This window comes from Poecilia reticulata, chromosome 16 (genome assembly GCF_904066995.2).
Source record: "Poecilia reticulata chromosome 16, P_reticulata-male-v2, whole genome shotgun sequence".
Classification (NCBI taxonomy): Eukaryota; Metazoa; Chordata; class Actinopteri; order Cyprinodontiformes; family Poeciliidae; genus Poecilia; species Poecilia reticulata.
In genome coordinates, this window is record NC_088845.1 from 29,199,984 (window position 1) to 29,216,497 (window position 16,514).

Consider the following 16,514-nt stretch of genomic DNA (forward strand, 5'->3'; position numbering starts at 1 on the left):
CTCTAGTTTCTAGCTGTAATAACTGAAGCTGCATGCTGACCCTGGAGCGTTCTTCTTTAGTGTGTACATTTCTCAATTCTCAGCTTAAAATCAAGTCCTCTTGGGGGCAGAGTCAACTTCCACCTTGACCCGGCCCCGTTTGTACTCATGAGCGCGGCAAGGCGATAGTCTTAGCAGTCAGTTTTTAAGAGTTGCTGTTTTAATCAAAGCACTCGCCCACACCGCATTCCCCTGTAGTTGAGAACTTTCCCCATGTCTTCATTTATACAGTAAATTATACAGTAATAACATACAAACATAAAAGCTCAGTAGCGTATGTGCTGCTAAGAAATTGCCTGTGCTACCTGCCTGTTTTCTGCTCCAAATAGGTGATTGCTTTATGATGTTCCTGCTGTGCTGAGCAATATTTTTTTTTCTGATAGCTGGTCTCGGCAGTATGATACAAAAAAAAAAAAAGTACACATGCTCTGCTTCTCTAACCTTTTCCTGTAGGGAGGGGAGGAGCAAGCTGCAGTGTAACAGTCATGACTTGTAGCTAATCTAATGGCATATTCTGCTGGGGCTTGGCCTATATAGAGTACTAGCGGTGCCTCTTCTTAAAAAGGAAGCCTTACAGGCAGCGCAGTATGAATGGTACAGTATAGCAGCAGATCAACACCATGTAAACACACGGAGCACTACTTGTGTTTTGCAGCCGTGGAGGCATGTGGCCGACTCTCCGTTTACTTGCTTCACTTTTCGTCGAGCGCTAATGGAAATACGTGTGTGACTGTCATGAGTGGCTGTGGATGGAACTGTTCTTTCCGGCAGCGTGTAATCGGTTCAGACAGAGCATGACATCTGCAGTCTGTGGTCTCTGTTTGAATCTTTCCCACTACATATGTTCTTTAAAGAGATTGTGTTGCATAATTAGTTTTTTTTCTCCTGTTTGGGGAATTATTACAGGGATTTTTTTTTTGTTTGTGACAATTTCTTCAGACTCGAAGGTCGTATGCTTGACTAGTATTTTAGCAAAGACTTGGATATCTGCTTATTGTGCATGGAGATATTTCAGTTTTTGATGTGTGTGTACTTCATATTTTGTTGGCCTTTACTGTCAAACACATGACTGCATATTTGCCTATTAATTTGCCAGCTAACCACTGCTATTCTTACCGCTGGAAACGCTCCATATTTTGTTATGTCACAGTCATAAGCTTCAGTTCTTCTTCTGGACTTTGACTGAGTCATCCTAACACAAAAATACACTTTAATCCACATTTATCCACAGTAGCTGTGGCTGTATGTTTAAGGCTTTTGTCCTGTTGGAAGGTCAAGCTCTACCGCAGTTTTAAGTCTTTTACCATTTTTTTTTTTTTTGCAGGATTCTTCTTTTTACTTTTACTTGAGTAATATTACTCTGAAGTATCACCACTCTGGAGTAAAACCACTGCAAGTAAGTCCAGTGAATGAACAACAAACCTATTTTAAACTAAAATACGGCAGACCCAGACACACATACACACACACCTACAGTTTATGTTGAAGTGAGACTTCCTGTTCATATACAAGCTTTGTTGTTCTGTCGTTATCTGCTCGAGCCATTTGGAGGTCCACAGGAGACAGCAAACATTATGTATTGTTTCTGGAAGTACTTTAAGTTGATCTAACAATTATTGGCTTCTTAGTTTTTTTTTATTTAAAAAAATGACTTGGAAAATAGCTTTTTATGCCTAAATGTGTAATTTAAAAAAAATCATGTTATCTGTAAATTTCTTTTCTTTTTAGTCTCTAAAATATTATAGCTTTATAATGTTGTCTGTCTGATATTCTTGTTAAATAATAATTACATAAAGTGATGAGTTACTTGGTGCTGCAGCCTTTTGACCAAAGGCTGGTGCTACTCTAACATTAGTCCGTGTTTTGGGACCTCTGCCCCCCTCTGGCCTTACATGGCTTGTGACAAACTGAAAATGGAAATCTTAACAACTTTCTCCCAACATTTTGTGCTACATCTCTTCCATGAAGGCCTAATGTGTGGCGAGCACCACTGCTGATAAAGAGCGAGACAGATTTTCTTCTCGTCACCATCCGGCTTGAATGTATACTGTTTTTTAAAATACAGAGGGGGGAATAAAAAGTGTTTCTCTCTGTCCGTTCACATTGACTTTATATGTTTTAGGGATCATAGAAAGTCGAGCTCCCTAAGAGCGAACCGAGAACTCCTAATTTAGTCGCTGAGGACTGATGCGGTTGGTGGGAATTAGAAGGAAGGTCACTGCTCAGTCTCCAGCCAGATGGAGATCACATGACTGAGGTTTCAAATCAGAAAAATCCTCTCTCTCTCTCTCCCTCCCGCCCGCCTTTGGAGTGCAATCATAAACTGTACCATTGATCCTAATCCAGCAGTGTGTTGGTGTCGTTTTAGACGGCACAAACCAAACTATCAGAGGCGAAGCCGCTTTCTGGTTGCTGCTCTGCTGTGATTTGGGTGATGCAAATTTTTACCTTTCCCGCCTGGTTCCCATCGGAATTTAAATAGTTTTTAAGCGTACCCTGGATCAAGGGAATTAAATGCCTTACTTTCACTTTAAGGAACATCCCAGATACTCCGGAACTGCTTGACTCATGCTAGTGCAGTAGAATGATTCTCGCAGCTTTAAATAGACTCTTATAGACATTTCTGTCTTTCCTCCTTCATCCTCTCCACGTTTTTTTTTTCATTAGGACACACCTTTTTGTTTCTTTAGCTTTTTTTTTTTTGCACTCCTTTTTTACTTTTGACCCAAAATTTTTTAATTTTGTGAGATGTGAGCTGTGCAGCACATCTCTCTCTTTTTTTCTTGACATCTTTTCGTCAGATGTAAAGTAGAGGCATCCCCGTCTGAACGTTGATTGCTTTTGTCTTCCTGTTTTATCGTACTTCTTCATTAGGAGCAGAAGCAGAACAGTGTCAGAGTCATTTCTGCAAGACATTATCCACTTATGTCTTCACCTCATCCTGCTGGATTTGTTTTTTTGTTTTTTTTAATCATGTAGGTGAGCAGATATGAAACATAGCTCCAGTTTGGTTATATTTTGATTGGAAGGCAGCTCCGGATGCTCTGGAGTTGAACGGGGGCAACTTTTGTGAAAAGAGTCTGTTTCTGAGGATTTGAACTGGGCTTTACCTTCAGATTTAACGATTTCATTGTTGAAGGTTAGTTTTTCTTCTTGTTTTAGAGTCGTTTTTAGTTAAATACGAAACTTGTGGAAAAGTTATGCTGCAGCTGTACAGTTGTTCCATAAAAGCTGTTATTTTGCTGTGGAAAATGCAGTTGTCGTCCGCCGGATGTCAATCAGCAAAGGTTTGAAAGCATCTGTAGCTGAACTCCAATTTGATCATGGCATTTGGATTGTACAGCATTACACTGTAGATGAGCTAACATGTTAATTGTTAATGTGAATACATGAGAGAATGTACATGTTATCTGATGTGATAATGATAATAGTGACGATAAGAACTACTTATTTCTTCTTTTTGGGTTTAACTGTATAGATGTGACTCCATGGTACAGAGTCACAGCCCCGCAAACACAAATACTGCTCGTGAAAAACACCTCCATTTGTAAACCGCTTCTTTAGGACACCAGTCACATAACAAAGTGTGATTTGTATCACTTAAACTGCAGACAGTAACTGCTTTTAATTATATTTTCACATTTATTTATACTTTGATTGAACAGTCGATAAAATGATAAAACCAACAATGCGGACGGTTTTGGCGTATTTCAAACATCATTAAATGGAATTCATTACGAAAACAATAAATGCAATTTCTTATTATGGCAAGAAATGTATCATGATACATGAAAAGTGATACCATAAATGCCCACCTCTTCCTGACAGTCATGAATTTTTTTTTTTACTGAAATGGGAAGAAAGGCAACCAGGCAAGAACCCTACATGGAGAACATGCAAACTCTATCTAGAAAAATCAATATCATGATTATATGATGGGTAATCATGTTTGAAGAAATGTTGCCATTTTTCCTACACAATTGGTTCTACTTGACATACTTGACACTATCCATACTGGAGTCAAAATTCTAAAACATTCCTGTTTTTCTGCCTTTGGGTTACAAAAGCGATCATTAATCCAAATCAGATATTTATGACATATACCTCGGGCTTCCTCTAACTGGGTCATCTCAGTTGATTCTCTATACAGAAGCTGGGGAGTTCGCATAGTTTAGCTTCGACCCTGGAACTTGGCTGGGACTGAGGATATTTCTGATTACTGGGACAAAAAAGCAAACACACCTCTGGAGGTAAACTGGGACAGCCTTCCGAGCGACAGACTCACTTGTCATTACACACCTGCTTATCAAGGATTTTCACCAATTGTTTTTTTTTTTCCTGTTTGCTTGTGAGTAAGAATGTATAAAGGTTTTATCATGGCAAGCCAATGTCAGGTCACTAATAATCTTTTTGGGCCCCACTTTTTAATCTTACAAGGCCATAGTGTAATCCCATGATTTTTGTGAACCGTGGATTTAATGCGCTACGCCGCTTTTGATAGACGGTGTACTTACAATAATGATTATCACTGGAATCACCTGTAGAGCAGTGGAAGTTCACGACATGGTTGGCAGAAGAACCCGAGGTTGGACTACATTTTCTGTCATTATCGCCGACTAAGACTACAGCCAAACCAAGGACTGCTCACTTCCACTTCTACATGCAAGATGTAGAGCGCCAAAGACCGTGAACTGTATTCATATACCTTGAACTTGTTCACTTTTTCAAAACTGTTCAAAACTGTGAAGTGTTTTACTAAGATTCTTTATATTGCACAATTGTCATATTTAAAAAAAAAAATCTGGAAGGTTTTGATACTTTGTCCATCTAAACCGAATATTTTGCCCATTTCTTTTTGCACAATAGTGCAAACTCATTTAGACAGAGCAGTGGCCCTCTTAAGGTGAGCCGGGGGGGGCATGACAATTAGCTATTGTTGGTTCATTATTGGTCTTCAACAAAATGCTGTGGCACTTACAAATCATCTGTATTCACCCTGAATTCAAACTAAACACACGTGGAATCAATTTTCCGATTCCTACCTACAACAGGACACATTTGCCTGGTACTTGCTTTTAAAAAATGTAATCTAGTCATTCATTTTGTATACCTGCTTAGTTTTTTTACTCTACAGATGATTAATTGATAAATCAGTAGCATTTTTCAGTGGTAGAGCAGCATGGCATGGTGTCATGCTATACTTCCTAAGTGTTTTGAGAAGGGATGCAGGATGCTAGCTCTGGTCTTGGTCACCCTGCTGCGGGTGGAGATAAATAGTACATCACAGTGGCCGCTGTAGCAGTGTGTGTGTGTGTTTGTGTGTGAGAGAGAGTAGCACAGATTTTGTGCTCTTCCTCTGGTTTCTTGTACAAACTGAATACTGAATATTCGTGGAGCAGAGCTGTTAGCTTGATTGCAAGCTGCCATGGGCATTTTGTGCAAGGATAAATGTAAGCAGTAAAATGCCGTACCCGAGTCAGGATGAATTACACGTTGCCAAAATGCACTTTGTTTATGTCTATATATATATGTATATACATATATAATATATATATATTGATAGAACAGAGAGGAAAAAGATTACATGACAATATTCCAAGAAAAATGCTATTTCATGTTTTCCTGAGTGTGACGGTCTAGTTTGTTGATATCCTTCCTGTCCACTTGAGTAGCACATGCTTTTGTGTCCTGTTGTTTTGGGAAGCACATTTTGTCCTACACAGTTGTTAAACTTTCTCCCCTTTCTAACAGCCCATACTTTAAATGTACAGTAGTTCACAACCTTGTATGCTGCACTCGTTCATCATTCTGTCTCTCCCCAGAGCTGGCACTTTGTGTTAGAGAGATTATTCAGTATTCAACATAGAAAACTCATCCGAGAGAACAGAGGAACATATATAAACCCATCCACAGTGTTTACATCTGCTATAAAGCCAATCCATTACGGTCACATTAACCCTCAGTGGTCTGTGATGCAGCAGGCGAGTGTCATACCTGTTTATTCCTCTTCAGTGCATCAGCCAATCACACACAGGGATTTTCTTACCTTGACCACAGAGCAGAGCTGGCAGCAGTGATTTATGAAGCCCTTTAAAATTTATGGAAAGTTGTCGCGTACAAAATGAAGGGGATGCTTCACGGAGCTTTTTCCTTACCGAAATGTCATTATTACTTTGGAGTAAAAAAAGGGGAAGAAATGTAGGAGAAAAGTGGCTTATGAATAATTAACTCTGAATAAAGAAATAAACGCATTATTGGACAATTAGCCTCCCCCAGGCTCTCCATCTTCTTCACTGGGGTTTCCTTTTTGACATCCGGGTTTAGTAGAGAGTGGATGCAATAATTTCACCTGGCTCCATTGTTGTTAATGTATTAGTGTAATCCTATAATACCATGAATTTTAAATTTTTTTATTCTTTATTTTTTTACCATTTTATTTTTCTTAACATGAAAAGGTACTGAGGAATCTTTCACTCATCTCATGATTCGATTTGATTCAAACTCGATTTTCGATTCAAAACGACTATTTATACTGATTTCTGTTCCAATTTATTGGCGTCCAAAGGATCCTCGTGATCTAGTCTTGTCCGCTTTGCAAGGCAGATTGACAAATTTAGACATTAAAGTGTCTTTTTGTCACGTTTATCAGGTTTTAAACATTAATCTGTGCTTTTTTACTGCTTTTTTCACAATAGGTGACAGTATGTTGTTTTTATGTTGTATATCACTTTGAACTACCTTGTTGCTGAATGTGCTATAGAAATGAACCTGAACTTGAACTTTGCCGTTTGCTCAGTGGATAGTGTAACACTCAGCAAACGCCTGTTCTTCTTTTTTTTCCCCTTCAGGAAACGAAGCCCGTCTGCATCCAGGGATCCAAACCAAAAATACGACCAAAGGGAGGGGGGCGACCACCCGCAGTATGCACCCACAGACGGCAGCATGCCCAGATCACCGTCAGACTACGGGGATGTGGACCCACGGCGGGTTCCGCAGGGCCCACACATATTCCCCGACGTCGATGCGATGCGGTCGGGCTACCGGGACCGCCGGGGCCCCGGCCGCTGGCACTCCCAGGAATATCCGCTGGACCAAGAGCTAGACGGGCCACCCAGTGACTTTGACCTCCAGCGCCAGCGCCAGGAGGAGTTTCAGACGCGGTACCGCAGCGACCCCAACCTGGCACGCTACCCCGTAAAGCCCCAACCCTATGAGGAGCAGATGAGGATGCACGCCGAAGTGGGCCGGCTGAGGCACGAGCGCCGCCACAGCGATGTCTCCCTGGCCTACACGGAGCAGGACGAGCCAGGCCCCATCAGACTGTCCCGCCAGCATCTCACCGAGCGCCGGCCGCCGATGGTGGGACAGCGCTCTTACTCCGTCGACCGTTCTTCCCCTGGACCCATGGGGCCGGGCCTCGGAGGTCACAGGGGCTCCAACCGCAGCCCCCCGACACCGCATCGGAGCCCTGTGCTCGGCGACCGGTCGGGGGACCTGCGGCGAGGAGACCTGGGCGTCGGAGGGGACCCCATGATGAGGCAGCAACACCACCTGGATCCCAATTCGGCCGTCCGCAAAACCAAGAGGGAGAAGATGGAGAGCATGCTGAGGAACGACTCTCTCAGCTCGGACCAGTCAGAGTCGGTGCGGCCGCCGCCCCCCAAACCCCACAAAACCAAAAAAGGTGGAAAGATGAGGCAGGTGTCACTGAGCAGCTCAGAGGAGGAGCTGGCCACGACTCCGGAGTACACAAGCTGTGAGGATGTGGAGATTGAGAGTGAGTCAGTCAGTGAAAAAGGTAGGAGCCTGCACACCCCTCTCTCTCTTTATTGCATTTATATGTTTATTAAATGCTAGTTGTCATCACTTTCCTAAAACAATGACCTATTTCTTTTGTAAACAAAAAAAAGAAGTTGTGATTATTTGTAATTTATTTTATTGTTTTGCCAAAATCACTTTTGGCAAAAAAAAATTACGTAGGCTGTTATTTTAGGAAGGTGATGATATGATATACAAGTATTTTTTACTGCTTTTTGGGCAGTATTAAGCTATTATGCAGTAATATTTATTTATTTATTTCAAAATTGAACTTTTTAAATTGAACTTTTTAAAAATAGTTCATTATGTAATTACTGCTTCTGTCTCATGTTGATTATAGATGCTGTTGATGACTTAAATACTGTATAACTTTCAGTTTCCCCAGTCTGCACTATGAACGTCTGTGTTGTGTGTGTGTGTGTGTGTGTGTGTGTGTGTGTGTGTGTGTGTGTGTGTGTGTGTGTGTGTGTGTGTGTGTGTGTGTGTGGGCGTGTGTGTGTGTGTATCTGAGCGTGTGTGTAGTTTTATGTGTATGACTCATTATTTTCAGTTAAACATATACTTGAATGTGAACTGAACTATTTCTAACCATAAAAACCAATAATTATCACCATCTCTTCTCTGGAGTTACAGATTTATGTAAAGAATTGTTGCATGAAAAGTCAAGAGACCTTAACAGTCACTGCATGTTTCTTGTAAGTCTTCAAATTAAACCAGTGACTTCAGAATTTCACATTTGGGAAGATGTTTGTGAGAACTGACAGTAATGAGTCTGATATATCAGCCGTGCTGTGCTGCAGTTTCTAGTTGTTGAGGGAACAGCTGCAGCAGTTCCTGTGCCTTTCAGGAGGAGGCTGGTCGTTCTTGAACTCTCCTGATGTGTTTCAGTGTGAATGGATGTTCATTTTTGTGCATACCAAATCAGGTCAACATATCTCCAGCAACTTTCCTGATTTTGAAGTTTTCTTCCTCAGCTCCTTTGCTTTATACTCTGCCTTGCAAAGGTTCCCCACTTCAAATTTCTCACATTTTGTCACAGTACAACAACAAACTTCAACGTATTCTTGTTAGGGGCTAAGCAGCAGAAAACTGAAAGTAAAAAAAATTAGGTAAACTTTTTTTTCCTTCTTCTTCTTTTGGACAAATAAGAATAAAATGTGCCATGATGGCATCCCTGTGCATTCACTCCAGTTGTGTGAACTTTAATTTCAGTATTAATACTGCAGTTTTAGTTGGTCTTAGAGAGCATGTGTGCATGGACAGCATTATGAAGACAAAGTAACACAGCAGACAGGATATGGAGAACAGTGTGGAAAAGTTTAAAAACTATACGTGTGGTAGAAGCTGCACTGGTCAGCTGAGGCCAAAATGAAATGGTCTGACCTAAATGTGACTAAAATGAGTGTCGGATATCACAATATATGTAGCTTTAATTCCATATCACCATGAAACGATTAATCATATTATTTGTGATTAATTGTTTATGAAAATAATCATCAATTAATTTGCTAATTCATTAATCGTTAACCGGAGTATATAGACTCTAGAAATAAAGGCCGTTTCTTGAAAGAAAAATACATTCAGAGTTATAATTTGGCCAAAACTGTACTAGAAATATGTACATTTTACATTTAAGATATTAAAAAAACTCTTAGTGGCATAGTTTTAGCACCACCTGGTTCAAATTCTGTAAAATCAAATATATTACTAAGCGCCTTTTACTTTCCATTTATTCATCTGTTAAAACAAACAATAATACAACAGACTCACTTTAAGTGGCTGCTCTTTTGCTACAATTGATTTCTAAAGAGGAATGCTATTACTGCATTCTAGCCAATGTTTAGTTTCTATAAAAAAAGGAGTTTATTTATTTCTTTATTTGCATTTTTAATGTATTTCTAATGTATAAAAAAAGGCGTAAGTGGTTAAATGAGTTATCTGCAGAATGTGCCAATTTTTCAACAGATTTACTGATTAACTGTCAGAATAACGACTAAAATAATTATTAGTTGGCAGTTTTATTAGTTGTAGAAGTGTTTTTCTTTAGAGGTGCTCGTCCGTTCGGACTAGCCCTGACCTGCTTTACACAGAAAAAGGGTAAATTCTTAAACTGGCAGTGAAATGTTCGAAATGACCTGCAGGTTTAACTGCAGTGAAATATGTTTTTACAAATTATTGACTTTGAGGATCTGAATACGAATACACACCAGGTTTTAATTTTGAAATAAATAAATACATAAATAAATAAAGTATTATTTTCTGTACGTGTCACAATTGTGCTCTACTCTGTGTTGTTCTGGTACATTACAATAATATACATTGAAGTTTGTGTTTGTAACATGAGACGGTGCAGAACTGGGGATGTGAAAACTTTTGAACAGAACTCTTTGTTCTAATGATGAGTGCGGCAAATTAGAGGAGAAACCCAGGAAGCAGCCACAGTGGATGCGCGGTGAACAAAGAGACGCTCTCTCAATTCCTTTAAATAATTTTATCCTTCACTGATGCCTAGAAATGTTTCAGGATAACAAATGAACAGAGGGTGTGTCTGTATCCTACCGACCTGAGCCTTTTGTCTTGGTGCAGTGCTATGAATCTTTGTAAGGCAAGCTACTACGAGGTGGCAAACAGTGTACCATTCAATCAAAACAGGAAGAAAGCTGTTCAGATTAAAGGATAAATAGGAGAGAGCCGCTCTGGACTTAAGGGCCACATTTAGACTAATAGTTTCCTCTGATTGTGCTTCTAGTATTTTTCTAATAAGTTCTTTATTTCAGTAATTAGTAGTCAAGTTATTTGAAACCCATTTGTAATTATTATTTCTTATTACCACCCGTGTTTACTGTACTGTATAGGTATGGTTCTTATCAACTTTACCAAGAAACAGGAAAAAAAAAAGAAAACTGGACACACCGGACACTGGGTCTTTTGTCCTGCCTGCATCGAGATAGAAACTCTCATTCCAACAAGATCAAATGCCATCTTGCAGAGTCAACATAAAAATAGTTTGTTTGTAGTTTGATATTTTCAAATTGATGTTAAACCTGTAATTAAAGGCAGTTTCATGTGTGTTAAATTGATGTTTTTGAACTTCACGTCATGTTAAAATATTGTTCCCTCCTCAAAAACACACCTGGAGTGTTGCCTCGATTCTTTCATGTCTGAGAAATGATTTAGTCTCCCATGGCAACCATTGAGCTGCACAAAACGCCTGGGTGGACCTAGCCCCGCCTTCAATTCGCAGCTCCTCGTCTGACATTGCCAAGTGTCTGAACTTCTGCCTCCCACAGCAGAGCTCTGCCTGCGATTCCCTAACTCTGCTCCTACAGACTAGCCAGCAGTAATTAGCAAACACCTGGTGCTGATCTCATTATACAAGCTGCTTTTCAGTTTCACTCTATTGACCCACTTTTAAAGGGTTAATAGAGGAGCCATGTTGTGATGACATTCTGAAGGCGGAGTATCAGAAAGAGCAGGAGTTTTTAAAGAGACAGAGACCCAATTTCAAGGCGTTAAATTACAAAGTCAATTTTTTTTTAAGTAATATTTTTTTATAACAAGAGAAGTTCACACAGTTACTCGATTGTGCTATAAATGGCACGATATGCCTGGAAAAAAAACATAAAACTGCCCCTTGAAGATGCTCTTTAGCCTAAAATCTGCAACCCCAAAAATAAAAGACATAAGTAGTAGCTGCTACATAAATAGGGATGTAGTAAAATAATTACTGTATATGTTCATATGTTAGATAACACTATAAACATAAAGAAATAAAATAAAAAAATTGGAAGCTCAGTTCCTCGATATATAATAAGAAATCAAGGCCAATGAATTCATTTGGCCGGCTTCAGTTTTTGTCCGTTGTGGTAAGAGAAGCATCTCAGCGCTGGTAATACATTATTAATGTGGGAGTTTCCATGTTTACAGGTAGCCAAAATAGGGTCTTGAAAGGGTCACGGCTTCTGTGTTTCTATCTGTGTCTGCGTCTTCCACAGGCCAGCCTTTATGGAAGGAAGAGGAAAAGAAGAGCTCAGCTGTTGAACTTCCCAGACTAGCCGTAGAGTACGCTGTTCTCATCGGAGCTTATGTCAGAAATCCATGTTCTGATTATTGCTTTGCTTTGCTGATATACAGCAGAGTCAAAACATGAAATCTGAAAACGTGTTTGTTTGTGGATCACAGTCAAAGCAAAACTACTTAAAAATGCTAAATATGGAACTGTCTGAAAGGTGTCACACATCCATTGTTGTTTAGTTTTCAAGGAGTCTTGAATGATTTCAAATTTCTGGAATGTTTTTGTCGTTCTTTGTGCTTCAGCTTGTGCAAATCGATGCCTAACAGGTTCCAGCTGGGTGCTGATGGTGGTGGTGGAAATTGACGGTGTATCTTTTAGGTTTGTTTCCTGTTGTAGTAACACTTGTTCCTTCAAGCCCAGTGTTATTGTGTGCTGCAGCAAAACACATTAGTGATGTTGGTAATGCTGGTTCTACTTAAATTGCCAGTATTTACATCCAATACACATTAGATCTTGTCTATTTTTATGAATACGACTTTGTAATAATTTTAAGTTACGTTTTTGAGATTTTGGTCTCTTGTGCTTGACAGCTTTTTTCTGGTCATATGGAGTTTGCAGGTTTTGCTGTTGTCAGCTGTTTGGCCTTTAGTTTGACTCTAGAATACTTTGGTCCTGTGGTTCATTCTGATGCAGCTTCACAAACCTAAGTTGTGATGCCAGATTGTCTTCAAGTGAAGGTACAAAATAAACTCATCCTTGTTTCTCCTCATGCTGGTTTTGCTGTCTTTGTGTCGGGTTGCAGAATGTGCAACATAGCTTTTCTTTACTAATTTCACAGTCTGATCTTGGGATAATTTGCTGGGATGTCCACTTTTTGTAAAAAAAATTAGGAGTCATATGAAATGTTTTTCCACCTGCGAGTAATCTTTCTCACTCTCTTCATAATTTATTTTAAACTGTCTGATTATTTCTGTCCTTCTTGGCATTGTGTTTCTACATTCCTGCACGGTCCAGAGCACAGAGTTTCTGCTTCCCTGTTTTTAAAGAGGCGGCCACAGAAGCTAATGATCAAGTGCAACATTGTCCACAGCTCTGACTGATGCTGCCAGAGCAGCTACATCAGCTGTAGGCACATATGAGATATCAGACATAAACCAGTACATTTGTCATTGCAATATTAGTGTGCAATATCTCAAAGGACTGCTTAGACATAGTATTTGGTAGAGTATTATGCTGTCATATTTATTCTTAGCACACTGATCATTTTATATATTTGGCTATGACCATGGACTGCCTACATACACTTTTTGTATACAGCGGCGGAGATAATAATATTCATAGAGATGAGTGGGAGCTTTGTTTAATGATAGAGGAGGAAAAATGTTACAAAAAAGTGTGTTTGACGTCACCAAGTTTATAATCATGCTTTTCTGCATTAGCATTGCAATGAAGTTTGCACTGATCCACTTTTTTCACTTCTGATACCGATGCAGACATCTGAGGTTAAGTATCGGTCGATACTGATCCGATACACAAAAACAACTGAATTGCCTCAAAACATTTCTTTCTTTCTTTTTTTTTTAAACCACAGGTATGGATGAACTGAATTACAAATTTATTTGACAACGCTGCGCCAGTACAGCTCACTGAAATACACCAGTAGATTCATCAAAGGTGTAAAAACAACTTTAATTTGTTCAGTCAGTGCAATTAGGAGCTTAACAAATAAATTGAGAAACTGCAACTGGCTAAAACAATAGGTTGACTGTTTTTGGTCAAATATGTAAAAACTAAACTGCAACAAGTCTTCTTTAAAATGGTTCAGAAAGTGCAATTAGGAATTCAAAATATGAAGTTAAATATATTGCAGATATGGTCAGACTTTTTAAAAGTGCATATAGGGACAAGTGCTGCAAATTAGCTGTTGCTATTACACCGTGATGCAAACATGGGACTGCTGTTTTATTCAGTTTGTTTATGTTGATGTGGGTCTGTCCCTATCAAATAAACTTAAAAAAAAACAAAAAGATTGTGCAATAAGTTTATTAATATGTCAGATCATAGATTACACATTTTCCTTTGGGATTTCACAAACAGGTATGCTTGAACCAGACAAATTGAGACATTTGAGGAGGCAGATTTTCAGTACATTTATAGGACTAAGTTAAGATGTAATATTTGAACAGCTTAAACTGTTTTATTTGGAAGTTTGTAAGCGTAAGTGGGCATTTGATATCTTATATAAACCAAAATTACATACTTATATTTTACTAAAAGATGCCTTTGGTTTTGAGCCATATGCATCATGGAACTTGTCTAAAAAATGACGGTCCATGTGGGTCCAGTTCAGATCTGGCACGTTGGAGACCGGACGTTTTTGTTCAGTCCCAGTGGAAAACCCAAGATGTTCTTTGTATGATTTGGGGGAAATTGAGAGTGAAGTCCACTTTTTGTTTTACTGTCATTTGTACTTGAGTTTGAGAAATGATTTATTTACTAAAATACTGGATGTTTATCCAGATTTATTTTATTTAACTTATGAGGATAAAATGCGTTATTTAAGTATTTTATGTTTCCATTAGCACAGTTTATTTTGAAGGCCTGGCACCTTAGAAAGAGGACACATTTTGTTTAAAGAATATTTATGTCTGTCCTCTTAATTGTATATGTTATTATTGTGTCTTGTAAGCCTATGTGGGCTGGGCGCCTGTAAAAGGGTGTATGACACATATGAAAACAAATAACAATCTGTCTATAATGGAAAATAAATAAAGCATGAAGTCGCTCAGAGCACAAAACATAGTTAGCCATCTGCTCTTATGGATCGGGAACAATGTCATCGATACGTGATATATAATTTTTTTCAGTGTCAGAACCGATACAGACATCAGTATTGGATCGGTGGATCTCTAATATTTTCCTGATATGATGTAGCCTATAAGTTTTGATTTGACACAAAAATAACCTTTTGCTTCCTCTGATAAGTGCACATGAATCTCGTAAAATGTGTATATTCAGTCTGTCTAGACAGACGTGAAATGGCAGTAAGCTGCTGAAGACACAGAGCAGTGCTAAGCAGGATGTACGCCCCGCTCTCAGGTCTGCAGCGCTCTTCTGGGGGTCTTTAAGGACGGACGAGGAAACGAGAACGGTTTGGTCTGAGAGGAGGATGAGGCTGGAGGAGGAAGGATGTGTCTGCTGTTCCAGGTCTGACTGCCATCTCTGAGCACCGGAGACTGATTTAACGCGATGGTCCTCTCTCCTTTTCCCCTTTATTGATTCCTCTGACATGCAGTCTCATAATAGTGCCGAACACACAGAAAAGGAGAGAATAGCCAGCTAACTGCAGCAGACAGGCGGACACTGTGTAACAACAACCTAAATTACACTGCCATTAACGGCTTTTGCCCTCCATGTTTGCCCCCCTGTAAGTCTGTTGGTTTGTAGTTTGTCAACATGGCGCAAAATCCCACAAAGAAAGTCTTATTAATTTGGACATTTCACCTCAAAAGGTAATTTTGCCGCTTTTATGTCTTAAAATTGGCCTTTTAGCCTTAGAGTTTCACCGGGACGTCGTATCTCCTTCTTAGTATCGTGACGATGTTTTAAACATACACATTGTTTCAGCCCTGCCTCTATTTATTTATTTTTCTGCTCTCACACTTCGAATTGTAGTAAAAACAGCATCAATAATTAATGATCCAATTAATAGTTTACACTGGTTTTTATTGAGCTGTCAGAGTGATGGAGAGCCTGGAGTTGGTGAACTCCGCCACCGCCCGCGCTCTGCCTTCGACCTGAATCAGCACTTTGAAAGGGGGGCGGGGGGCCTTGGAGCTGGGGCGAAGCGGCAGGGCCGGGCACGCAGTGCTGATGCGCATAATTTATGGCTTTGATGAGTTTCCTGCTCTCTGAAAAACCACACTGTGCCTCGGTGGGGATCGATGCCCCACTGTGGTGTGCCACTGTTAATAAAGCTTCTGGGAAGGGAGTGTGTAAATGCTGGATGCTGAGTGAGGGGCAGAGAGGGGAGAGAGAGCTGATGAATGTGGAGGACGGAAAAATATTAAAGTAGTAGCAACTACAACCAGACTTTATAATGCTCGCCTAAAAAGACATAAACACAATAGAGTCGAACTGGAAGGTAGCAAACGCTTTCTGTCCTGAACCTGGCCCACAGAACGGAGTGTACAGTAGACCACACACACCATTCTGTTGTTATACCGCTCACACTCTACCAGCTACAAGCTACAAATGGTCATCTCCACTCTCAGTTGTCAGTTAAAGGGCCACACATCCTATCACGTGTGACATCCATCATGTTTAGGTAAAGTGCATTTCTAGGTACGATACGAATTGTACGTGCTCCCTCCAGGCTCCCATCCGTAGTTCTGCAGTCGGCTCTCAGTAGCTCTGTTTTCATTACAAAAGTGTGCAAATCTTTGTAGGTTTTCTGCTAATCACAAACCCCACCCCACACAATTTTGCAATTGTGGTGTTTCTATTAAATATGAAATGAAATGAATAAATATGCTTGTTTACGCTACAAGTCATTAAAAGAAATGCCACGCAACGATCCTCTAACTACTTCCTACCATTTTCTTCTTTGTGGTTTGCATCAGTGGCAACAGCAGGTTGATTA

General features: G+C 39.8%; 1 protein-coding gene across 44 annotated transcripts in view; it reads left to right on the top strand.

Annotated features, from left to right (window-relative positions):
• The window catches only part of rims2a (regulating synaptic membrane exocytosis 2a), a 161,687-nt gene that overhangs the window by 64,900 nt on the left and 80,273 nt on the right, over nucleotides 1-16,514 (top strand). For 43 of the 44 annotated variants that reach the window (XM_017309469.2, XM_017309459.2, XM_017309471.2 and 40 more), the window contains one exon: nucleotides 6,888-7,837. In XM_017309469.2, coding sequence (XP_017164958.2) covers nucleotides 6,888-7,837 — 950 coding nt within the window. Of the gene's footprint in view, nucleotides 1-6,887; nucleotides 7,838-16,514 lie in introns of those variants that run through there. The other variant, XM_017309484.2, reaches the window with a different exon arrangement.